Here is a 26,811-nt window from a genome sequence, read left to right as displayed (position 1 = left end):
GACCCATAAGCTGGGAAATCAGCAAATTAAACATTTTGCTCTGGTCTCTTAATTTTTTCCAGGTCTGTATATCCCTTCAGCCTTAAATAAATGCATCACTGTATTATTTTATAAAACATGCAAAGTACATTTAATACCATCACGTAATTGATACAGTTTTCTTTGGAGAACAATCTTTTTAAAGCCCCAATGACAGTATAAGCATTTCCAGACATTGGCAAAGGGCAACGTCTAATAATCAATTACTTTGCAACACAAATAAATACTGCAAGTGTAAAATCCTTCTTTAATGCTTTTTGTCTGTTACTATTGTAGTCGTATACTCAAGCCACAGAGGAATGTGATACAGGGAACCCATGACACATATACCATTCAAACTAACGTTTTTATTAAAATATATAAAAGAGTATATATGTGTATAGAAGCAACAATAAATATGCATATACAATATAATAATTTTACAGCTATATGAATAGGAAAGGTATTAAAATTCAAATGGCAGTGGTGATTTATAATACCTTATATATTTAAAAATACACACATGTAGAGGAAAGGCCCTAAGTCCACAGCAGAGTTGACAGCGGGTAGGAAACCGCGTTTTTAACGAAGCTTAAAGAGATGCACCTTTCACGGGACTGGGAGCTCATCCACCAAGACAGCCATCAACTCCCTGGACTCGCTCTAGCTATTTAATGGGAAGTATCCACATAAATAGGACTGTGCAGGTAAGCCATCTGAAATTTGGAACATAATTGAATTGGGTTGGGGTGGGGGCCCTCTAGCCACGCCCCTGTCCATCTGGTCATGTGACTGGCTGAGGCTATAATATGTAACTTAAGGAAAACCCTGAATGGCCCTTTGTGGGATAATAGTTGTTTTTCTTGCTTTTCTTGTCAGCAGCTGCAGGCTATAGGCACAAGTGGGGAGAGATATCTGAGAAGATGGTAGCTCTCTGTGGAGCAGCTAACTAGCCTCATGCGAAGCCCCGCCCCCTTCACTCATGATTGGTGGTAGTGGTGGTGATGGTGGTGATGGTGGTGCTCATGGTGATGGTGGTGCTCATGACGCTGGACGACGGGCACCACAAACCCAGGGCTGCCGGCTAGGGTGGGCGCATGTTCCCGCTCCAAGCCCGGGGGAACGCCAGAGGGGGCCGGCTGCTGCTGAAACGCGGGGTTGGGGGCCCTGGACGGGGACAGAGCATCCCTGGCTCTCACCCGGAGCCGCCTGCTGGAGCTGTGCTGGGCGTGGGCTTGGGGTGCAGGGGTCTGGGCAGGGAGGTGGTACACGTCCTGAGCACCCAGCCCCGCCTGCGAGCCAGTCAGCGGCCTTCCGGATCTGTTACCTCCAATCGCACCTCCTGGGATTTGACCCCTCGATGCGCCTTTAGGTGACCTCACAAACTGGGCTCCCCTCCCGCGCGTTTCCATAAAAGCGCAGTTCTCCCCTAGGACCTGCGAGCGGCGCTGGTGGGCCATGTGGGCCTCGGACTCCTGGGAGCGAGCCCGGCTTTGCCACACAGCTCCCCCCTGCGCTTGGGCTTCCTGATGAGGCTGCAGAAGGGCGCCCCCTGGTGGACAGAGGAGGACAGAAAGGTTGTTTGTATTTCTCCTAATCATATTTTTTTACTTTCAATTTTATGTGAGATTTGCCAATTAATATACTTAAAATTTCTTAGCCCAGGGGAGCAAATAAATGCCCCCACGGTATAGCCACTAGCAGAGACTCACTGAATTTGCATAAATTTGGGTATTTTGCATCTTATGCAAGTGTTTCACAAAGTAAATGATTCAGAACAATTCATCATTAAAGTCAACAAAACTCTGCCATAAATCTGCCAAGACTGAGATGTACCCAGATCCCCAAACTCCTCTATGCAGTTCAACAGCAACAAGTCAGAATAAAACAAACCAGACAGCTTCTGAAGGTCAATAGTCTGCCCCCTAATGGAGGAGACAGACATCACAACATCATAATCCCTCCATGTGATGGGGGCGGTGTGTGTAAAGCGATGCCGATTTAATGTTATGTAAGTCACACTTTCCGCCAAAGCTGTGATATTCACCACTTTCAAATCTTGAGGTGTAATTTTCTATCCCAGCCAGGTCCAGATAATGATTCCTTCTCTCTGTGTTCTCGTCAACACAGTAATGGTTTCTCTCAGCACTCAGAGAAGCGTCATTGTTTTGCCTCCTGGAGGGGGGTGAGAGAGGAAGGGCTGTGGTTCACCAGCAAACCGTGTGCATGTCAGCAGCTGAAGGGTATAGGCACCAGTAGGGTGAGAAATGTCATGTCCACCAGGGGGCGCCCTTAGGGAGTTATCTCTAAGAAGGATGGTCATGTAGAGGTGCAGTAAATTACAGGGTACAGAGTACAGGTTTTGTTGAAGAATTGCAAGGGAATTTACTGAGGTATAATAAATAATGACTGATTATAAGATGGACTTCTCCTACAGCACAGTAAGCTAATATCACTTAAAATGTCTGGTCACATGATAAACAAGGACTACTGAAGGAGCACAAACGTGGTGGTATTTACACTAGAAGCACTATCCGGTCAGTCACCAGAGAGAGGCGGGACTCAGCTGTGCTCACCTGAAGTGCGTCGAAAGCCTCCTGTCCACACAGCGCCCCCCCTCCTGGTGATCAGGCTCGGGTCGGCAGCACCTTGGGTGTCTCTCTAAGGGGGCTGAAGGGCACCGCCAGCCCATTCCAAGGTCGTTGTGTTACACGCAACAAGGTTACGTCAGAGGTTTACAAAGCCGATGCAATACAGATATAAAGTAAATAATATACAACAGATGTAAACAATAAGCAAAAGAGTAAATAATATTATACATAAGCATATAGTCAAACTATAAAAGAGACAATAAAGCTTGTGCACTACTGTGAATATTTAGCAAAAATACACCTGTGATACTCCAGCAACTGAAGTTTAAGATAAAATCTTATCCAATTAGTGTATATTTACAGTATATTTGGCTCTAAAGAGACATGGCATACAATTTTACAATATTTAAAAGTACTTCAATTACTATTTTCATAGTGCGTTTGCAGTTGAATTACTAAAAGGGTCTAAACTCCACTTTCCTAACTATTTACATCTATGTGTAAGTTCAGAACCAGAGGCAGGTCACCTTCACCCCCACCCCCGTCGCTCACCTGATCCCCCAGTGAGGGCCTCCCGTCTGCGATCGCTGGGCCCCGGGGCCACGGTCAGCTTCACACGCAGGCTCCTACCCTTACTGCTGGATGAGTGATTCACTGAGGCATCCACTACGTCATATATGGTGTGCATGAGACTGGACATGTCCTGCTAGAACAAGGGAGATGCAGGGATGGGGGGGGGCACAGTTTGAAAATAATGAGACAGATGTTTGCGACGTTCGCTCATTTTAATCGTGATGAGCGTTTTGTGAGAGAACTGGGGTGAAGCTGCACCTCTTTGGTCACTTTGCCGTTGTTGTCAAAGTCATAAAGGGTGAAGATCCACTCCTGACGGTTATCTTCCTCTACAGACATGGCGCATTCCAGGTCCTGTCACCATAGCAACAGTGTCACTTATTAAAGCAACCACTAGAGGCCAGTATTGGCCTGTAATTTACCCTGTCCAGACAACTTTGACACAAAAAAAACATGGAAAGGTAACTTTTATCATGCAGGATTTTCACAAATTTATTTAATGATATTCAGCAAAGACATGCTCTGTAGCATATTTAGTTTAACATCATATGTGTTTGTAGGGAACAACAAAAAGAAAATTTTCCCTCTCTTTCTATTCTGGGAACAGGATTTCAACCACAGTTTCTCAGTTACAGGCCTCTTAGAAACCCTGTGATTCAGGGGTATCTAGTAACCGACTTGTAATTGGAAAAATAAACTGCAGGAGTATGGCTAACACAGCAGCCAGGCCGGAGAAAGCGGCGTTCCCAGAGCAGGCTCGCCACCCCACGAGGGACAAAATAACAGACTCTATAGTTCAGCCCAAAGTGTGGAATATTATCCCCTTAAACTTCACCAGAAACAAACCATTCACTCCCTCATTAACAATCGAAATAATCACACCTACGCGAACGTACATTCCCACACAAAAACGTCAGTCTGTCTCTGATCCTCCCACAGAATTCCTCACAGAGAGATCAATGAAGTACAAAAAAACAGGCTTCCTGCCGAGTGATTTAGCACCAATATCAGAGTCCTGGACCACGAAAAAGAATCAATCAAGTATGACAAGAAAAGGTTGCACTTTGATTTTATTCAATGTATGACTTTCTTAGAAGTATTGCTTAATACGTTGAATAAAATTGTACTGAGCAAAGTGTGACTTCTTCTTGTCTTACTTCACAGGGAAATCAGACATTATCCTTCTTACTGTTTCTTACTGAACAGAAGAATTAACGGCCAGGTGTGTAGCTAGAAATATCAGGCCCTTGATTAAATAAAATGTCACCTCAGGCCTTCCTGCCCAATTTTACCAGTAATCTTATTTATTCAAGGACCCCTGTAATGTTCTGGGCCTCCGGAATCTACCACCCCAGTTGATCAGAATCAGAATCAGAATATTATTATCATTCCAGGGAAACCTTTGCTGTCTACCAACCCCAGGGTGCCTTGAAGAAGGGGGCACCAGGGCAACACTCACCTCCACAGTGACACACTTCTTGCCGTGGTCTTTTGACGCATCTCGTTCCCCATTCCTGAAGCTCCCCCCCCCTTCCAGTCTCTCCGGGGGCAATGTCACTGGGAGACAGACAACACGCGTCTTAAAGTCAGACCCACATGCAGAAATAGATCTGATTGGTTTTTTTAATAGATGGGGCACTTTATTGACTATAAATTGATAATAAAATCCAGAGACTGATTAAGTATTAAGAAACGTTTAATGTAATGCCTCTATTTACCCTCCAGGGGACTGTGATTGTCTAGAAACTGCCCATCACTCGGTTCGGCACCTGGTAATTCCTGGAGAGAGAGAAGGAGGCAGAGGGGGAGATGTGTGTGAATCTGCAACTCCTCAACGCACAGAAAACGCCACCCACATCCGCGGAGGAGAGGGCGGGAGGCGCGGCTGCACAGCAAACGACGCCCACATCCACGGAGGAGAGAGCGGGAGGCGCGGCTGCACAGCAAATGCCGCCCACATCCACGGAGGAGAGGGCGGGAGGCGCGGCTGCACAGCGAACGACGCCCACATCCGCGGAGGAGAGGGCGGGAGGCGCGGCTGCACAGCGAACGACGCCCACATCCGCGGAGGAGAGGGCGGGAGGCGCGGCTGCACAGCGAACGCCAGCCACATCTGCGGAGGTGAGGGCGGGAGGCGCGGCTGCACAGCGAACGCCAGCCACATCTGCGGAGGTGAGGGCGGGAGGCGCGGCTGCACAGCGAACGCCGCCCACATCCGCAGAGGAGAGAGCAGGAGGCGCGGCTGAAGGGAGATGCACTCTGCCCCCCGCAAAGAGGGTTTGCCAGATTTGCCCATGACTGGAATGACTTTGCAGGGGAATTTGGCCATCCCTGCAGCTGGGGGGCTGCAGCAAACGTGGGGTGGGGGTTGATACTGTGATCTGTTGTGTAATGCTCTGCTATTTAAATCTTCAGAACTTCAGCAGCTGGGGTAAAGGCGGCCTGTTCCGGGCGACTTCGAGGGCAGCGTGACTGTCTGAAGTGAAAGGCTGCTCTGTTCACATTATCGTCTAATGGGAGCACTGGGCATACTGGGCCTCAGAAGAGTGCAAATAAAACCAACAGAAAACCAGATATTCACCATGTTCCTGAGGATGTGATCTCTCTTAAGGTGTCCTTCAAATATATAAAATAATCAACCAAGGAAGGGCACCTACATTAAGTCTGGAGGCAACAGAGGGGCTTGGATACCCTGGCAGATTTAGGGGCCCCTGCACTTTATAGGGGCCCCTATCTGCTGATATAGAAAGCACTAGAAGCATGTGCTGCATCTCTGTGAAAAGCTTCCCCTTCCGTGCTCACGAAGGGCTGCGGATCTGAGGAGCAGAACTGTGTTTATCTAGGGATGCCAAAAAACTGGGATTCTCAGCGATGCATCACACAGTTTGTAAAGCATGAGTCTTAACCCTGTCAAACTTTGCCTTCGGCACTGCCTGAGATGCCGGATCCGGGTTACCGGGGGTCAGCATCACTAGTGAAGGACAGGCAGGAGTAATCAACCATCTTCCAGAGCTGTTTAACCCAGGAGAGGTGCCAGTCCAGCTCGGAAATGGGTCTCCAAGCTCCAAGACAGATATGAGCAGTGCTGCTAGACACCTTCATCATCATACTCACACTGCTTCTCAGTGGAAGGTCACACCAAATCTCTTTTTCCATGGCCACAACTTCCAGTTCATTGCGGGGGATCCCTAGACATTCCCATCTGGAAGGTATAATCCCTCCAGTGTGTAATGGATCTTCTTCCCAGAGCATCTTCCCAATGGGAGATACTTGGGAACAGCTCCCCCTGGAGACCACCAGGTGGCACCCTACGTGCTGCAGATAGCGAATTTTGCGTCCGCTTGGCTCACGCTGAAGGATTTCCAAACTACGGACATTTTAGCATGTCTGAAGGTGCGCGCGACTGCGCATATGATTTACTACACATGCTCAAGATCGGTTCGTAATCGGAAATATGTAAGGCTGAAAATCGGCCCATTCCAATCGCTGGCCGATCGATTGGTGCATCGATGATTATGAGATGCCAGAACAACCTCATCTGACTCCTCTCTATCCAAAGGACCAGAGCCTCTGTTTCAAGCGACCCACAGAACCAAAACCTTACTTGGTTACTCTGGCGAATATTATATTCTCCTGGAGAATATTACATTTGGCTCCCTGCTCACGGTTATAACAGAAGCACATTTCCGTCTGGTACACTTTACATTTTGTTCAATGGGTTTTATTAGCAATAAGCAATATATTAGCAATAAGCCTACCACACGCTTGAGTTCTGCTAGATTTTCGAGAAGAAAAGAATAATACAGGCTCTCGGCTCACGTCAGACGACTCTCAAGAGGAAGGCCTGGGGCTGCAGGATTGCGGGACAGCAGGCCTCCGGGACAGCAGGCCTCCTTTCCACTGGATGGCGTCCATGTTGGCTGAACAAACCCGAGACCAGCCTACCATGCCCCGCTAGATTAGGGTTCGGAGATCCAGCCGCTTGACAGGCCGCAGCCGCGCGCTGGCTTGGTAAATGCACACAGCGGAGAAACTTCATGGCCTGTAATGACGGGCGATGCGTCGCCTGCCTCCAGACGCAGGCCAGCGGTTATGGCCACACTGCTTATTCTTTTCAATTTACCATTCGGCCTGCTTGTTCTCACTGCCACAGAAAACTGACTTAAAACGCCATGTCCTGCCCAATGTTCCTATATTGGGTCAGAAAAGCAAATTGATGGTTTTGTAAATGTGTTTTCTTCACAGGACAATAATTTTCCTTTTCACATATGATAACTTGTCATATTTTTGTCCTCTAAAAACCATATGAACATTTTCAGTAGTCTATCCACACATCACTGAGTTTGTAAAGCGTTGCTGTAAGGGCTGGTTTATACATAACGTGGACACTGACGTTCCACAGAACATGCGGCTGTTATGCAGTATTTACACACAGCAGGTCGCACGTGAAGACAATGCAGGGGGAGGGGGGGCGCACACGAGGGCGTGCACCAATCAACAATCGGAATGACACAGATATTGCAGCCGTTCTGTGACAAAAGCGTGCTCCATTATTCACTGGCCAGGAGAAAAGGAGCAGAAAGAATAAAGCGTGACTGAGGAAGTCCAGAAATACTGGCATTTTTATGATTCCGCACTATGGGGTTATAAACACTCCCAGATGACTGCAAACTAAAATAAAATCCATGTCTGTAACTAAAGACCACATACCTGTGTCCTTCTATACTGTAAGTATATAATGCAAAGTTAGTTTGACTGAAATACTTATAATATCGGTACCACACTTCATAAACATGAAATAAGAGCAGCTTTGCTCTACAGCGCCACCCCAGGCCAGGGGTCAAAGTACATAAGGACATGGCACATTGGTATGAGAAGTGAGAACATCCAGGAACATGGACGGTCCAGCAGTACCGCGCACTGTGGCGTGGCCACGTCCGCGGTAAGTCTGACCCAGCCCTAAGATTATGAACTATAATTGTCTGTGTGATTTCTTTTCCAGAAGTGTTTTTGTCCATTTCTTGTTGTTCCCAGCAGCACCAACAGGTTCCCATGCTTAGAAACGTTCAGCGTTTTCTTGGGACTTTCTCTACAGTTAAGTGATGGTGCTGAGGAGTCAGGCCGCGAGGGGCAGACGAGATCAAACATGGGCCGGAGATTGACGATCAGCTCAGAGGAACAGCCATCACGGTCCGCTGTTCCCTGGCAGGGTACGAAGTGGTTTGGGGGGGTGGGGGTGGGGGTGGGGGCGGGGGGACACCGCTGCTTAGGGCACAACCATTGCAGGCAGGAGTGTTTTTAAGGCTTCAGCCAACAGCAACAAGCAGGTACACTCTGTAGCTCAGGGCAGAGCACCGGGCATCATGGGAATAGAGGTGATGCAGGAGAACACAGATCTGGACCAAATATCAACATGGTGGTAATGAGCTCTCAGTACCCTGTCAGCTTCTGAAACTACACAAGCAAAAGCCTGTTTTTGCTTAATGGATTTACAGCCTTCTGATGTTTTACTATCAATAAAAACAGCAGAATAATGTGTGCCTAATAATGTCTGTTACTGAATGTCAAGACATTGCTGTGATGGTTTGGTGCCCATCTTGGGTCATTCCCTGCGCCCGTTATTACTGGGAAAGGCTCTGGACCACTGTGACCCAGTATAGCGGTGAGCAGCACCCATTACGGCCTCCTCTCCAGCCGCGTTTCGGGCCCCATGCAGACAACGCCTTGCGGTACAGCCCTCCAATACCATTCCCCATTCACCTCTCTTTTGGAAAATGAAAACTCACAGAAAAATGATAGAGCACATGTACAACAGCAACACTGCGCTTACATTTATTCCGGGGCCAGTATTGGAACTTGTGCAATTTCAGGGTGTCTGGGTTAAATGAAGGTAAAGCCCATTTAAACTGGGAAACCGTAAATCCCACAAATTTCCCAGCGAAGCAAGAAATCCTGCCCTGTGATAAGACCCGACCAGCTTATACACTGTTACCCACAACTGCTTATACACAAGTGGTGTAACAACAACAAACAAACACCATGTAAACAGCACAAAGGGAATCGCAACTGCCGGCCACGGTGACAGAGACTGGGAATGCGGGGTGAGAAGGGCATCGTGCAGAGGGGTGTCGGTCACACCAGCGGCCGCAGCTGGCTGGGGGGGGGGCGACCTCCAGGCGGGCGTGAAAAGCCCCTCTGCACATGCACGCTGGATGGGGGGGGCGCCTGTGGGAAGGGGCCGGATCTGGGAGATTTGTTCCACATTCCGGCATCCTTTCAAAATCGCAGCGGGCTCGGGAATGTGGGGGAGGAGGGGCACGGAGGTAGCAGCGACATGGACCTAGTTATGGGGTCAGAGGTCACGCAGCTGTGGCACCAGCAGCAGGACAGAAAAAAAGGACAAGAAGGGCAATGCAAAGACCACACAGCAAGTAGACAACGGCTGTGTGGAAAATCTGTTAAAAACCCAGAAAGGGAAGTTAGCATTTGAACAGAATAACATTTAAGTGGATCAAAGAACATTCACCTTGCAATGTCTTCAACAGAGCACCCTTTTTGCAGGGATATAGATATAAATACAGATAGAGACATAGATATAGACAGCGATATAGATTTGCAAGAATGACTACAACACATGCAGCTTAAGTCAGAGTTGGTAGATGCTACGTTAAAGCGGCGCGTGAGGGCAGCCGGCCAGTAGCAGGGAATCTTCAGCAGCGGCACGGCAGTGCCAGGGCATGCCACAGTGCCAGGGCGTGCCACAGTGCCAGGGCGTGCCACAGTGCCAGGGCGTGCCACAGATACCAGCCACGCGTGGGCTGGTCCACATCGCATCCAGTCGCCCCAGTAAGGTGAACAAACCACCATGTGTCGGCTTCAGGGGAATGAAGGTTCATTTCAAACAGGGAAAAGGTTCAGGAGAGCAGGGCCAGGTTTAAAATAAGCCCAGTGCAATAAAACCCAGCACAAAGCACAAAAATGGCACAAGATTCCGAGTCTGAAATCCTGAGTCTGAAATCCTGCACGTGAACCTCATCGTTTTTTTCCACAGAAAAAGCAGAATTTGTGCCAATGCTATTGGCAGCCACCTGTCAGAGCTGCTCATGAAGGCATTCCTCTCGTTCAGGAGCAGGCCAGGCTGCCTGTCAAAGCCTCGTTTACAGCCCCAGCGCAGACACACACCCCCAGCGCAGACACACACCCCCAGCGCAGACACACACCCCCAGCGCAGACACACACCCAGAGCGCAGACACACACCCCCAGCGCAGACACACACCCCCAGCGCAGACACACACCCCCAGCGCAGACACACACCCCCAGTGCCGAAGGCATTCTTGACGGTGGTGTAAGAACAAGCTTACTTCCAAGCTGTGAAGTTCCTCACAGATGTGACGCCTGACCGGGGTCACTGAAGGGTCAGCTGCAAAGCCCCTTCCCCGGACATCCCATCACGGGGCACGAAAAAGCAAAAGGAATCCCCCACTGTGCCGTCACCCAGTTATGGGGGCAGAAGGGCACTGGAAGCTCAGGGCCATCGATGACACGTTAACACATCCTTTGGTCGAATTTCACAAAAAAGAGCACAACGTACCGGCCACGGGTGAGTGAATAAGGCGATACACCTCTACGCAAATCACAAGGCACGGCCAGAAGGGGTTGGAAGCCAAGAAGGGATGCGGGGACGAGACAGCAGAGGTCACCGTGATGCCAAGTCGACATTCCTGCGCTGCTATGATCAGGCGGGGGGGGGTCTGTGGTCTGTGAGAGGAAAGACCAACCATAGCCGGGTGCCCTTTCGGCAATAACATCATTTCTGTAACTGCTCCATGGATAGGACTTGAATAGGTCACACTGCATATTAACAGCGATGCATAAAAAGGAATTAAACTTTATTTTGAGACTGACATTTTATGCTTGGAGTTATTTGATTATGTTAATCATTTCTGTTTCAGTTTGCAAGCATCTCTTGAAGTTTCCTGTTATTTAAAACGAGTTTGGAAATGTAAATTAATAGGCTGACCTAATTTTAACTGGATTTTTATGTGTGATGACTTCCACCCCCTTACTAATACAGACGCTACTCAGGTTGTGATGATCCATTACGATATTTTGACTTTACGACGGGTATTCTAATTCAATTCTGTTTTTCACTTTCAGTGCATTATTCATTAAATCACATGAGATATTCAACACTTTATTATAAAATAGGCTTTATGTTAATGATTTTGAACTGTAGGCAAATGTAAGCATGTTTAAGGTAGGCTAGGCTAGGCTATGATCAGCTTAGGTGTTCTGTATTGATATTTTTGCCTTATGATAGGTTTATTGGAATGTAACCCCATTGTAACCCGGGGAGCGTCTGTCCAACAGAACGTTTTACACCACAGCCTGTCCATCCATCCGTTACCACTTAGCCAGTCCTGGATCACAGTGAACCCTGTATCCAGCGGGTGTATAACTGACCCTCTAACACACGTGCACACATGCATACAAAGACGCCAAATCACACGCACAGAGCGAGCAGATTCTGTCATGTTGCTGCTGAGCACAGCAAAGGGTCACTGGTCCCCTCAGACTCCTCAGCTCAGGTCCTGTTCTCAGGGGCTTTGGAGGATTTCACTGCATTTTCATTTGAGCAACTCCAGACATTTCAGAGCCAGAAGAGGAAAAAAATCAAATAAAAGAAAAGAAATCACATTCTTGCTTAATACGTGGGGGCAGATATTTCATTGAAAGGGCAGATATTTCAAAATTACCAGCACAATATGATCTCTTGTATTCTTTTCATTTACTTTTGAAGGAACCCAATAAATGGGAAGCCTCTAATCTGCCTCTAATCTGCCTTCAAAGCGGACTGACCCCTCCCAGCTCCCTGCCATACAGTCCACATTTTTGCTGGGAGCTGGGAAGGAGCAAAAACATGGACTGACTGTGGGTCCCGAGGACCGGATTGGGAAACGCTGCCATATTGCTAAACAATAATAAAAAAAAAAATACAAATTGAATGTATGAATCAGAAAAATGAAATCGGCATCCATGCAGGAAACAAACGGGGATAAAATAGCAGCTTTGAAGAGAGCCCCGTAGAACTGCTGTTGGACCTTAGAGAGGTCAACTAACCAGAAACGCTCCATTAAAAACTCCAGTTTTATTCAGGCAAACCACAGACAGTAATAAGTAATAAGTATAAATAATGAATGAGATTCGGTGAGTATGACAGGGTCGCCTGGGGAGAGCGTGGGGGTGACGGCACGCATGCATCGCCCCCCCCCCGCCGTAGCCTGGGCTCTCTGGCGGCGCTCCGAGCTGCGGGCCGCCAGCGAAGCTCGCTATGTGCTTTGAAGCCGCGTCTAATCGCTTTCAGATGTGAGGGTGCATTTCCACGGGTCGAATTCGCATGGGTGAGGGAGGGGGCGGAGGAACGCTGTATTGAAGGACCCGCCGGGGCGGGTGGATGCTGATCTCTTCACTGCCGTTGACAGACAACAAGGTCGAGGATTACGTAATTTCCTGTCATCGAAAACAGCGCAGATAACACAAAGCTGTTGTTATTTTATGTTAGCAAGTACTGAAGCATCAATCATGTGATCATCCTCTGATAGCACAACAACTCAATCCGTACTGTATCTGCGTGATTAGGTCAGCATTACATTACAATGTAAATCAGCTCATATTAGGCTGCACTTCTAGATGTTATATTTATTTATAATATACACATTTATTGTTTATTTTTATTATACTGATATTGACAGATGGACTGGCTTTGGTTCATGTCCCATGCTTCCTGGGATAGGTTACACGCTCACACTGTGACTTTATACAGGATAAGGAAATGGATGGATGGATGGATGGATGGATGGGTTGGTGTATATGGAATTGCCAAGACTCTGGTCTCCTTACATAAACAAAAGATACATGGTTTAGGTGACAGGGCATTCAAAAAAATTCCAGTGAAATTTCCATTTCTTGTGACTGGCACCCATGAAGGATGTACCATCTACCATGTACCATGTCCTCTGCCATGACCCCTAACCTGTGTACCATCTACCATGTACCATGTCCTCTGCCATGACCCCTAACCTGTGTACCATCTACCATGTACCATGTCCTCTGCCATGACCCCTAACCTGTGTACCATCTACCATGTACCATGTCCTCTGCCATGACCCCTAACCTGTGTACCATCTACCATGTACCATGTCCTCTGCCATGACCCCTAACCTGTGTACCATCTACCATGTACCATGTCCTCTGCCATGACCCCTAACCTGTGTACCATCTACCATGTACCATGTCCTCTGCCATGACCCCTAACCTGTGTACCATCTACCATGTACCATGTCCTCTGCCATGACCCCTAACCTGTATACCATCTACCATGTACCATGTCCTGTGCCATGACCCCTAACCTGTGTACCATCTACCATGTACCATGTCCTCTGCCATGACCCCTAACCTGTGTACCATCTACCATGTACCATGTCCTCTGCCATGACCCCTAACCTGTGTACCATCTACCATGTACCATGTCCTCTGCCATGACCCCTAACCTGTGTACCATCTACCATGTACCATGTCCTCTGCCATGACCCCTAACCTGTGTACCATCTACCATGTACCATGTCCTGTGCCATGACCCCTAACCTGTGTGCCGCACTCCTGAACTGCAGGACCCCTTAATTAGCATTTCATCTTTACTTCATGTTGAGCCACAGATCTGTCTGACTATCACTAACAACTAGCCTCCTAATTCCATTTCTGTTATTATCACTATTACTTGTTCGAAAAAGGAAGCAAAATGATCCATTAGATGACTGTTTTAAACACTATAAGAAGGTGAGTGCGTTCAGTATCTCTGAACACAGGGAGTGTCGTTCAGTATCTCTGAACACAGGGAGTGCAGTGCGTTCAGTATCTCTGAAACAGGGAGTGTCGTTAAGTATCTCTGAACACAGGGAGTGCGTTCAGTGGCAGCACAGTGTGATGTGTTCCACAGATGTCCAGCAGGACCACAACAACAGCAAACAGCCGGTCAGCCATGCAGCCCTCCTCTCTCTTTCCCGTTTGTTTTTCTTTCTGCTAGCTTGTCCTGTGTGCCGACGGACAGCGTGGCCGTGGGCTTGCTTTCACACCCTGCAGGGGCTCTGTGAAGCCGTCAGACGAGCACCTGGGGGGGGGGGGGTTCTGGGGCATGGGCATCTCAGGGTATCATGCAGTGTTCATCACCTAGGCAACGTGAACCTACATAGTCCAGCAAGGTCAATAAATCTTTAGCTGATTCTTGACAGTTATGTTTAAAATCACGCCGTCCTGTTCTTACTCATCTCCTGAACAACATCAAATACTAAGACCAACAAAAGCCGTCTCAGAAACAACAACTGTATTGTACCAAGTTTTGGGGCTGATTTCTCTACTCCCTACTTTCTTTTCCACAAAGACAGATGCAATAAAGACGGCCTTGTCAAAGCCCGTTCATCATAAAGCTTCAAAAATTGTGTACTCTTAGAGAGAGAAAAGATCCACAAAAATGACTTTCATTAACAAACATCACGCATGAGGCTGTATCCGAAGACACGGAAATATTATTTGATTTCACACAATTAGTTAAACATGTAAGTCGATATTTGCTCAACTTGTTAAAATAATGACACTTATTAAACTTTTTAATTTTATGGAAACCAGTGGTGTACTCCAATAACAAATTAGAATGTCTTTCCTTGTACCTTAAATTCTAGTACCTCATTAAGGAAAAGGTGTAAATGTATTCTGTGTTTCTATTAGGAAACAAAAACAGAAACAGCTTCAATAAGCACAGGACAGGGTTATATGTAAGAGTATGTATGGAAATAATGTGTCATATTGTGTTTTATAAGCTTTGAAAGAAAACATCGATCTTAATAAAAACATTTAGGCTTTAAAAAAAACATATTAAAACTTATTCCAGGCCAGTCCAATGCCAGCAACTCAGACAACATATCACATAAAAAGCTATAATTAAAATTAAAGGGGACATTAACCAAACTGAACATTTCTTTCGGAAAGATCTCTAGTCCCATTAATTCACCAATATCCTGGTGAAAACAAAAAATAATAACTAAATTGATTAATCCTGATCAGACAGGCTTTATCCCCAATAGACAAGGTGCAAATAATATTAGGAGAACACTGAACATTATAACATGTGCTAGGAAAACCATACGAATGAACGTACTCCCAAGATTACTTTTCCTGTTCCAGTCTCTACCCTTAATAGTCCCCACTTCTATATTCAAAATAATTAATAAATGGTTGTCAAAATTCATATGGCAAAACAAAAGACCTAGAATTAAATTTAAAAGAATCATATGCTCAAAAGAAAATGGGGGTCTGGATCTATCAAATCTTCAAAACTGGACAGCTCAGCTTAGATCCATGGCTGCTCGGCTATCTCAAGCTAAAGACACCATTTGGGTTAGGATGGAACAGAATAGCTGCCTAAATATACCATTAGACACTATCCCATTTCTCAACCAATGATCTAGGAGCCTAAATAGCATTGAAAACCATGGGTGAAAACTACTCTAAAAATTTGGTCAGTTGCGAGAAAGAAATTAAAACTCCCTATGTCAATATCCAGAGTAGTAAAGATTGCACATAATATAGATGTCCCTCCATCTACATTGGAAGCAGGTTTCAAAAAATGGGAAGAAAGAGGCCTAATTATGTTGGATCAGTTGTTTGAAGGAGCTTACCTATTGTCATTTGAACAACTTCAGCATGAGCATGATCTCCCAGCCAATACATTTTTTAAATACCTACAGCTGAGACATTACCTACAGAAACATCAAGAATGGGATAGATTATGCAAATTGCCATCCAAAATAGAACACCTCATTATATTAGTAATTAAAGGAACTATTAAAACCAAGATTATATCACATATGTATAAAACACTACAGGAGGCATTACAGGACAATAGTATAGATGTTAAGGAAAAATGGGAATTGGAAATGAACACCATAATCTGTGATTAAAAACTGTCAGAAATCATGTAGAGAAGGACATAAAATAACAAATAGCCCTATCTGGAGGGAATTTGAGTGGAAAATTGGTACTGGATTGTGGATATTTGAAATCACCCATAGACAATGACAAAGTGGGAGAACACAAGGACTGTTCCTTGGGACATTTGTTTATGCCTGTATTGTATCTTCAGATATTTAGATGTACCTATTGTATGACTGCACCTTGTGAAACAAAATAAAAACGAGTTAAAAAAAAAAAGAAATGAATGGAGAGTCCCCACAAATATATAATTACAAACCTGTGTCTGCGTGTCTGGGTCTATGTGTGTGTGTGTTTTACAGTCAGTCACAAAGGGCATACATAAGTTGCATATACCTCTTGCAACAGTATTACTGATGTTGTCATTCTCTGTGGTTCAAAGAGTATCATCATTACTTTCTGAAGGCCATTTCATCAAGGCTTTGCAAACTTACTCCGGAAAAACACTAATCCACTAATCCCTGAATATTGATAATATGCTTATTATATGCTTACTTGCCAAAGCAAGGATTCATGTATACACCAGCTAATGGTATTAACAACTTAAGGTTAATAGTTAGAAGAAGCTTAACAAAATGACATGGGCCGTCCCTGTAGGCAGAGGGTCCACCTGGCAGGGTGCTGAAGGCCACAGCAGCGGAACCAGGGATCATGTGGAAACCTACCTTACAGCCTAAAATGCAGCAGCCTCTGAGTGTCCCTGTGCTTTGCTTGGCTGGGCCTCAAGGCGAGATCAAAGGCGAAAAGACCAGAATTCTGCAGCCGTCGCCAAGAGCCGACCAAGGCGAGGCCTGGCCTCCGGCCCGGGGGATTTTCTTTCCTACGACGAGCAGCAGACGGCCCGTGCCGCGTTGACCCCCCCGAGCTGAGCCGGTGGCTGCGGCTCCAGGCGGCCCATTTAAACACCCTCATCCAGGACTGCTGGAGGTCCCTGCTGATTTACCAGCCCCCGTGTGACCGCTTTAATTGTTATTGCCGTTTTAAATGGGCGGGAAGTGTATTAATCTCACTCATATTTTCCAGACCTCTGAATGTTCCGTGCATCATCACTGCGGCCAAATACAACCAAAGAAAGTCCACTATTCCAGGCAGTAGGAGTTGAGTGAGACAACATACTTGTCACGGCCCTTCTGCACAAATGCGAACTCTGTCTTCATAAGCCACCGTGGGAATTCCCACTACTGTAAGCGCAAGATCAAAGTCGTGTAACAGTGACGCACTGTCCGTCTCTCTGCCAGGAGCACTTATTCAGTACAGGGTGGTGGTGAATCTGGAGTGTATCCCGGGAAGCAGAGGACACAAGGATGGGAACATCATGGAGGAGATGCCAGACTATGATGATACTCACACACACACACACACACACATACAAACAGAAACACACACACACACACCATGGGCAATTCTCCAGGCGCAAATTCACTTTACCGTATGTGTTCACGCAGTGGGAGGAAACCAGAGCACCCAGGGAACACCTGCCCGGACATGCAAACTCCACACACATGGAGCCGGGGGTGGGACTCACACCCCCACTGCCAGAGGCGTCAGGCCACCATTATCCATAACAAATGTAACATATCTAATAACATGGAACCACACGATAGTTTCCACGTCTAAGGCGGCCACCTGGACTATGACTCTCTACTATGACTGTCAGGCTGCCTATTACTACAATTTTAACAGACGTGCTAAAAGACAGATACACCCCCCTGAAATAACATGTGCGGGGTGGGGGGGGGGCTTCTGCCAAAAGTGAGCAAACAGCTTCAGAGGGCAGTAAAAAATATCCCTGTGTAAATAAACACACAACCTGGCTGCCAGAATTTAAAACGCAGTTTCCAAGACAAAGGTCATGCAGATCACAGACGGGAAGGTGGATGCAGTCAGACACACATGTGCAGATGCAGGCGCGCAGACACACGTGCGCAGACACACACGCGCATACACACGCGCGCATACACCTGGGGTGGAAACACTGGTATCGTATTTCAAAGCGCTAGAGGCGCTGACAGGGAGCGCGGAGGTTCGCCGTCCCAAGGCAGCGTGCGAGGGTGGAGGGTGGAGGGGGTTAGGGTGGAGGGTGGAGGGTGGGGGGGTTAGGGTGGAGGGTGTAGGGGGTTAGGGTGGAGGGTGTAGGGGGTTAGGGTGGAGGGTGGAGGGGGTTAGGGTGGAGGGTGGAGGGTGTAGGGGGTTAGGGTGGAGGGGGTTAGGGTGGAGGGTGGAGGGTGGAGGGGGTTAGGGTGGAGGGTGTAGGGGGTTAGGGTGGAGGGGGTTAGGGTGGAGGGTGGAGGGTGTAGGGGGTTAGATTGGAGGGTGGAGGGGGTTAGGGTGGAGGGTGGAGGGGGTTAGGGTGGAGGGTGGAGGGTGTAGGGGGTTAGGGTGGAGGGTGGAGGGTGGAGGGGGTTAGGGTGGAGGGTGTAGGGGGTTAGGGTGGAGGGGGTTAGGGTGGAGGGTGTAGGGGGTTAGATTGGAGGGTGGAGGGGGTTAGGGTGGAGGGTGGAGGGTGGAGGGGGTTAGGGTGGAGGGTGTAGGGGGTTAGGGTGGAGGGTGGAAGGGGTTAGGGTGGAGGGAGGAGGGGGTACACCTACCGAGGGCAGAGGAGATCAGCAGGCAGCCAGGTTTCACCTTTATGGGGTAGGGGGGAACCTCATATGAGGAAAAAGAATCTCAGGCTCAAAAAAGGGGGGGTGACTTATCCAGCTATTTCTACCGCCTGTCCCCCCCCCCCCCCCCGCCTCTTCCCAGGAGCCAAAGTTAAAGCACCTTCACCTGCCAGGCCGTGAAGATCCAGGGGTCCCCAACACTTCCTTCCATGTCCGTCACATCCCAGACATATCAGTGCAAGAATAACCCTTCCCCCCCCCCCCCCCCCCGTGCCATTTCCACCACGGTCCCTCTCCCCACTCCAAACCAGGAGCAGATGTGCGCCCCGGCAGCTCTGAAAGACCCCGCTGTTCTGGATGCCGACCACATGCCTCGGAGTTGGAGATGAAGGCTCACAGAGCTCTTCTTGTGCAAATTAAAACAAGAAAAGAAAAGAAAAGAAGGAGAAGGAAAAGTAACGAACAAAAAATAAATAAAGACCAGTCTCTGTATCCCTTCAAAAGTAGCTTAGACACATTTGCATGCCTTTGACTACCCCACGCCTCCCCGACCCGGAAAAGACCATAATATCACACTTAAACACAAGGCCAGCACTCCCATTACATCTCACTCGGGAAGTTAAACTCCAGCGGGAAAGAATAAATACCAACGTCTGGAAGGTGACACTGCTTAGGCAGTGGAAGGTGACACTGCATAGGCAGTGGAAGGCGACACTGCATAGGCAGTGGAAGGCGACACTGCATAGGCAGTGGAAGGTGACACTGCATAGGCAGCAGATCTATGCTCTGTCCACACTGCTCTTCTGTCCAAACTTTGCATGCAAACAGAGCCCAAAGGAAGCCTTAAACACACCTCATGGGCTTGTGGCTAAATTTCTAGAAAGTTCTATTACATTTCTTCCAGAGCTGACAGAGAGATGTCTTTTTATTTGATATGACTATTCACACAACTCGAGAGCTTATCGCAGACTGCACCGCTACGCAACCTCGCCATCTGACGTCTGCATTTCATTTATTACTAAAAATGGCTCCCCAAAAATCCAGAGCTTTATCATCCATTTCCTGGCCTAAAGCTGTAGCCCCCACCCAAAGAATAAAAGCAGACGGAGCGTCTCTCCTACTCTTACGGCATAACTCCGTATTTTTACAGCCCTCAGGAACGAGCACAGTGGCTCCACTGATCCCAGAGGCCCTTCATAACTTTCCACGTCGCCTTTGAAGTGAGTGCCAGACAGCTTAGGGGTCCTACTCCACCTTGGTCTGCCTGACGACACCGAGGGGGGGGGGGGGGGGGGGCAACCAAATGCAGGGTCCTACCTCTCCCCCCGATGCATCTCAGAAACACAACATCGCCTCTCATCGGACATTTAGCTGAATAATGAGACAGAGAGCCTAAAACCAGGCTACCAATCCCAGAGAGACATGGACGTCGAGCAGTATTTCAGCTGTAGGCGAGTATCAGCCACCTTGGCTGGACGCTCTTTACTCCACTACAGAAAATGAAACCCCAGAACCCTGGACTGGCGTTTCTTACAACGGCGACAGGTTCATTTTCAACCTTTACTTCTTTCCTTAACGACGCTAAATTCTTACCCTTTTAAAGATTCCACAACAATACGTAAACCTGTACTTCAAATGTTCATTTTTAATACACATTAAGAAAGTGGAAAAAACTAAGAAATCACATTTTAAAAATATTTTTATAAACAAACGTTTAGAGCCATGGTCACCAACCACTGTCTGCTAGTGCCCATCAGATTATTTCCCTAGAAGCCTCAGCTGTCACTGTAATAAGCTCAGAAACTCCTGTCTTACTGCATAATAGCGAAGTCTTTGCGTCGGAATGTCAGTCACATGACCAAAGATATCAAGAGAGACAAGACAAGTGTTACTTCAAATTAGTCAGCTACCATACTGTGGCCACCACTCCTGAGTAGAATAAACCACGACTGGCAAAATCCTTGGGTAATTTTATCACAAAGGTTCATTTGTCACTCTATGGAAGTAGTCCTGTCTACGTAGTATGAGCAGAGGAACACAAACAAAATCACAATATATCCAGCAATGGTATTTTCCAAATCGATATCAGATTTTTTCCGAGCGCATTGTTGGCCCAGGTGCAGCTGACTGAACTGCAGATGTGTTTCTCACACTCTACACTTAGCTGCAGAGCCGATGCATTCCTCCAAAGCGGTATTTATATCTGCCTTTACCGTTAGACATTTCACTGGGAAAGGCCTGACTCTTCAGCAGGGCACCTACACGTCAGTGCCTGCCCCATCCAGCCAAGTTACTTATTCAGACCGGAGAAACGTCATACACGTCTGTTAACCGTTTCATCGGTTTGCTTCAAGCTTAAATAGAAAAGGGATCTGATTTACAGCTTCGTTAAATGTCATTCCTAGGACTGAGAACAGCAGGAGCCATTATGAACGACTATTAAAGCCTTTGAATTAAATTCATTCATCTGCAAATTAAGAACAAATGCTGATATAGATGATCCATCCTGAGCTGATGTCAGCCTTTTACTCCAATGTTTGCTCTTTAGTAAGAAGGATCTGGAACATTTTGTAAACATTCCTGTTCAGGGAATGTATGTAAAATATTAAAAAACATAAAAAGTGAGACTATGTGTGTGAAAAAACAAAAAAGTAAATAAACACACAAACAAAGAGCAATAACATGCACTGGCCTTTTTTCAAGCATCCCGCTCATACGCTTTATTTTCTTTTTCTTTTTTAATTCCGCCTCGACCGCTGCCCAGCTGCACTCCATTATACGTTCCTCTGCTGGGAGATGGGGGGGGGGGGCATGGCTTTTCTAAGGAGGCTTGGGCCGAGCCCAAAATGCACAGCGCATGCCTTCCCTCTGCTTCCCCCCGAAAAACACGCTCGGTATAGCATCGCCTTGCATATTTCACGGCGACATCTGTTTCTTGCAGCCGTTAATCAACCGTGGGCCGCATGGATGCAGGAATCGGGGCTCCTTCTCGCTGAGAGGGATGCTGTGGTCTTCAGGAGAGCCAAGGAAGGGAATTAGGGGTAAGGTCACACTTACTACACAGACTTCACAATTAGATATGAAGACTGCGTGAAGTAGACTGAGGCCTAACCAAGAAGCACAGACATACCCTGCTTGGGCCTCCTAAAGAAAAAGACCTTCTGGTTGGTAGAATGCTGAGAATTGCCAAAGTCCCTTCAAATTTGTCTATTTTGGTAAATGCTAAAAACATGTAACTGCTTGACCATCTTCAGCTGGTCAGTGTTGGGAAATTTACTGACAAAATTAACCCATTACAGACAGGTGGAAAGTTCAGGTCCAGAAAGTAGAAGTCCAGACCAGAGTTTTTTTCCCAACTGACCAGTTGAGTACTCTGTGACTCTCACTTTTTATACTCAACTGGTCTGTTGAAACAAAACCTTGGTCTGGACTTGTACTTTCTGGACCTGAACTTTCCACCTGTCTTTAATGGGTTACTTTTGCCAGTAACTTCCCCAAGACTGCAGCTGGTCTTCAATAAAAACGCTCCCTGGTTTCACCAATATACTGCCGATAGATACAATCTACTTTTATAGTTGTTTTCCATGTCAAGGCATCAGTCAGACCTCTATCTCAACAGGATACCTACTGCCAAGCAAGTACCTAGGTTTCATTTCGACATTGGTAGGGACTAAATCAGTCTCGAACTCCCCCGCCCCCCTAAACACACACGGTCCTCCCACATTATTGGTCGGAACATGTTCCTACCGTCTATAACAAAATCTACGCCCTTGCTGCCTACTGTCCAAATTCAATTTAAGCACAAGCAATCAGTGTGAAAGTTACATTACCAAATGGATTATTTTTAAAAGACCCCATTTGTCAATCTTGGGGTGTGTATGAGTGGAGGTTTGGCTACAGAAAAAAATAAATCAAAGCAAGGCCTCTGATTAAATCGAAAGTGCAACCCACCCTCTATCATCAAACTACAAAGTCTGCACTGATGGTGCTTTTCCTCAGGGGGACACCAAAAGACTTCTGGCGTGAAGAAAATTGCTTTTTAATTGACTGTCGCTGGGTGGGCAATTGCTCTGATACGGGCCCCCTCCCTCATGCCTGGGGGACCCTGTTTCTCTTCACAAAGACCCTTGTAACTTTTTCTCGTCATTATGCCTTCAGCCCAGATCTTTCAGCACCATACTCAAATTAGAGTGATGTAATATTATGTCACAAATACTTGCCCAGTGGGAGCACAAGCTATTTTTGAGGGGAAGCACTACGCCCAGTGATTCCGCCAGCAGCCATGACATCAGTCCTCATATCCAGTGTCCGTCCAGAGCCAAAGCCTCGTATCCAGTGTCTAACCAGCTGAAATCTGCACGAGCCGCATTAGCGAAGTGCTCCTCAGGGACCGATAGCTGTCAGAGAGACAGGGGCTATTCCCCATAAAGCAACGACGGCTGGCTGTCTGTCCGCCGCCAAACAAACAACGCCAGCCAGAAGCTTTACTGTCACAAACCTTTAGGCTACATCTGTATCGCACATTGGGACTTTCCTCTATAGCCTTTACATAATGACTGACTACCCACCTGTCCACTTTCTAGGAATCTTCACTTGGACCTTATCCCAAGGTTAGTGACACCCCACTACAGGGCACACACACCATTCACACACATATTCACACCTGCAGCCAATCTGGAAACTCCAATTCACCTTAGAGTGTTTTTAGACTATGTGAGGAAGCCTCATAAGAGCAGGAGTGTGGGAAGACCATGCTAACCACAGCACCACCGGGCCACCCCCTGCATGATTGTTTAAGTGAAATTCAGGCATTATTAATTAATCGACGAGCTACTCAAACTGATATTATGAGATGTAAGGACACTGGCGCAACTGATTTATAAATAGAGAGACATACCCGAGTCGAACTAACAGTGCAACTGGCACTGAGACATGAATCTGATTGACTCTCTAAGCTGGGGGACACCGACCTCTCCTTTAGAAGATTAAACCTCTCGCAGCGGTGATGTCGGTTCGAAGCCGTGAAAGTTACCTGGACAGACATTTGCCGTTACTGCTCGTATGAAAGGAGAATATTTCCTGATTACTCGGGCCAGAACCTTGGTGCTAGAGGGCAGTTTGCCCTGCAGGTAAACATGACGAACGACGCCGCACCACAACTCTCACACCCGACACGTGCATTCTGTTGCCAAAAGGATCATTTTATTTATTAATCCATTTGTTTATTTATGTAAGAATGAGTCATGCTTTTGGCACAATATCCAGTGGGATGCTGGGGCTGAATTTATGACAGTTCTAAAGAAGAAACATATGTACCGCTTTTCCAGCTTGAAGACAAAAGCAACTGCTGTTATTGAAAGTAGTTATTGGAAGCATACATTGTTGTAAATTATTTCCAGTTGCAACAACGTGTAAGAATGAATGATCTCTCTTTTAAAGAAATGGCTCTTTTCAGCAATCGAGTATGCTAAAAAATTTAAAATTGGTAGGCCTATTGCTCTAGCTGCTCGTATAATTTATCGCAGCTGTGGAGCCAGGAAAACGAACTACAGTAGAAGTGGCAAGACATTTCCGGTTAAAAGCAACTGTTTTCGTTCCAAACGTTAGGTAGATGAATGATCTGGACACATTTGTCATCCACTCTTTCATCTTACTTTCCTTAGAAATGGGTCAGCCTTAAAGTTTTTAAGTTTGCATTTAAGCCTTTGGAGTTGATATGAACACTACCCCCCTGCCGTGAATAATTAACACACATTTACTTTTAAACATTTACTAAAACGAACAAGGGCTTAACTTATTACTAGTACCTCAACTTTTCACTGTTATTAAATAATCCTGTATAGAAAATAAGCCCCGTGTACCACAATTTATATACACAGTGGTTTAACAAATCATTTCTTTAAGTCACTGGATCCGGCTCGAACCAACCTCTTAATCGCGAACCATCTAGTGGCCCATCAGAATTAACCCAAGTTAACCTCCTCGGGCATTCTCAGGTTAGAATAACTGCAATTTCTATTGCTTATTATAAGCAGTGTTTACTGCAGTTGTATTCGTTGCATTCAGAAAATTAAGCAGCATATACAAATTGATTTTTGAAACGGACAAACACACAATGAGACGTCCGTGCTCATGCACGTATTCCCCCTGAGTTGTGCGCAAATGTTATTAAATCTTGTCCCCTGCAAAGTCATTCTTACCTGCCCATCTATTATTTTATGCTCCGGAGCACCGAAGCGCTCGCAGTCTTCCATCCCCCTACGAGAGGCGTTTATGACCAAACTGTCTCCTGTAAATCAGCAAAGTCAGTGTAAGCAAAACTGGATAAATGTCATGTCATTTATACATCAGAGCTTTAAAGAAAGGACGATTCTCACCTTCAGGGTTTTCTCTACGTTTGCAAGCTAGATTTTAATCGCAAAAAAAGAAAATACAAGAAACAATTTACAACCTGCACTTTCATTTAATATGAATACTCGTATTAAGAGTACTTTTAATTCCACATTATTACTTACCGTGTTTTGATTGGAGTTTGCCCATTTTATTTCCCAGGAAAGGTTCTTGTTAAGTTAGAAGTCCATATAGCAATTGTTCAACGATGTAGAGGTAACTTAATCGACATGATTAGATTATGTCCGTTGCTCAAAGCACAAATTTGTATCGAAATGTGCTCTGTTTTTTACAGAGCGATCACGTGCATTGTTATTTCTCAGTGGTGGGGTCACTTTCTGCTAAACGGGTCACTTTCCGCTGAAATCACACTGCGCAAAGGGAAGCTGCCCCACCACTGACTGCGCCTAGGCGAGCAACAGTTTAAAGCAGAGAACACGCTCGCAAACCCACAGTGTTAATGGCGTCCTCTATTGGCTGCACTTTTTATTTCGTTTTGTGCTGACCCAGAGCGGTCTTAACTGGATCCAATTTGATGACAAACTGACAAGACAGAGAACAGAACTCAAGCCCCCTCCAAAGACATGGGTTTATTCTTACTTGAACAGATGTTGTAGTAAGTAAATCTTCTCCGTTAAGGTACAAGTTGAAACTGATGGAGCTCACTTACTGACGTGGCGTGATCATAAACTTTTATAACTAAACGTTATAATTAGCCTTTGATAAATATAAACCGATAGCATAACAAAAATATAAATCAGTTTAGGTAAAGACATTTAATAAAGTCTTAGTATTTACCTAGTGAAACTAATAATAAGATAGTGTCGGGGTTAGGATCCCTTTTAAACCAGAAAGATCTACGTCAGCAGTCGGTAGGCTATTTGCTGAGAATGTGTGGCTCAAACTTCTGTGTGAGATGAATTAAAGTCACACCTCCGGAAAATCCTCTCCTGAGTGCCAAGTGAGGTTGGGGACATTGAGTCTGAATGGACCATGTTCAGGGCTTCAGCCAGAAGGAAGTCGGTGCCTGTTCTGGCGGCCAGCCCTGTACCCACTGGTGGACACTTGTGGTGGAGGAAGTTAAGCTGAAGAAGGCAGCCTTTAGGCCACTGCTTGTACTGAGGTCTCCTGAGACAGCTGAAAGGGTCCGACAGGCCAGAAAGGCTGCAGCGACAGGCAGTCATGGAGGCAAAAGCTTGTACATGGGAGGAGTTTGGAGAAGCAAGGAGGGTGGGTATCGGGTCTCCCCGAAGACGTCTTGGCAAACCATTCAAAGCCTTGGGAAGGGGAGGCAAGACATTACGCTCAGGTCACGTCAGAGGGAATACATCCCTCATCGGCTATTTATTGTGGCTAAGAAGTGGTCTGGTCTGACTTATGTTCATAGTGCATTGCCACTTTCACAGGTGGATATGTTGTGGAACAATCCCTCTCGTTACTGCAGTCAACACAACTTCCAGCTTGCCAGCAGAGGATGCCAGCGGGCTGTGCTCTGCATTGGAACTCGGTAAGAATCAGGTAGAGTGGGAATGAACGTCTTCTGAAAGTGTCTGGTTTTCATTCCAGTGAGTGCCCCATAATTCCTCGCCCC

The 26,811-nt window shown here is 46.5% G+C and overlaps 1 protein-coding gene across 5 annotated transcripts; it reads right to left on the bottom strand.

Annotated features, from left to right (window-relative positions):
* On the bottom strand, window positions 1-25,782 carry nkd2b (NKD inhibitor of WNT signaling pathway 2b). 5 transcript variants are annotated; one of them, XM_023824261.2, is made up of 10 exons: window positions 25,346-25,780; window positions 25,208-25,234; window positions 25,031-25,119; window positions 4,901-4,961; window positions 4,642-4,739; window positions 3,441-3,536; window positions 3,162-3,315; window positions 2,595-2,688; window positions 2,066-2,193; window positions 4-1,570 (listed from the first exon to the last, which is right to left on the bottom strand). In XM_023824261.2, the coding sequence occupies exons 1-10, from the start codon at window positions 25,368-25,370 to the stop codon at window positions 999-1,001; spliced, it is 1,344 nt and encodes a 447-aa protein (XP_023680029.1). In that variant the 5' UTR covers window positions 25,371-25,780; the 3' UTR covers window positions 4-998. The 5 variants fall into 5 exon arrangements, with proteins under 5 accessions (XP_072572056.1, XP_072572055.1, XP_023680031.1 ...); XM_023824262.2 differs by having other exon boundaries at window positions 6-1,570; window positions 3,162-3,312; window positions 25,346-25,779; XM_072715954.1 differs by lacking the exon at window positions 3,441-3,536 and having other exon boundaries at window positions 2-1,570; window positions 25,346-25,781.
* Window positions 25,783-26,811: the final 1,029 nt, after the last annotated feature.

The sequence above is a fragment of the Paramormyrops kingsleyae genome, chromosome 9 (assembly GCF_048594095.1).
Source record: "Paramormyrops kingsleyae isolate MSU_618 chromosome 9, PKINGS_0.4, whole genome shotgun sequence".
Taxonomy (NCBI): domain Eukaryota; kingdom Metazoa; phylum Chordata; class Actinopteri; order Osteoglossiformes; family Mormyridae; genus Paramormyrops; species Paramormyrops kingsleyae.
This window is presented reverse-complemented; position numbering and strand designations above follow the sequence as displayed.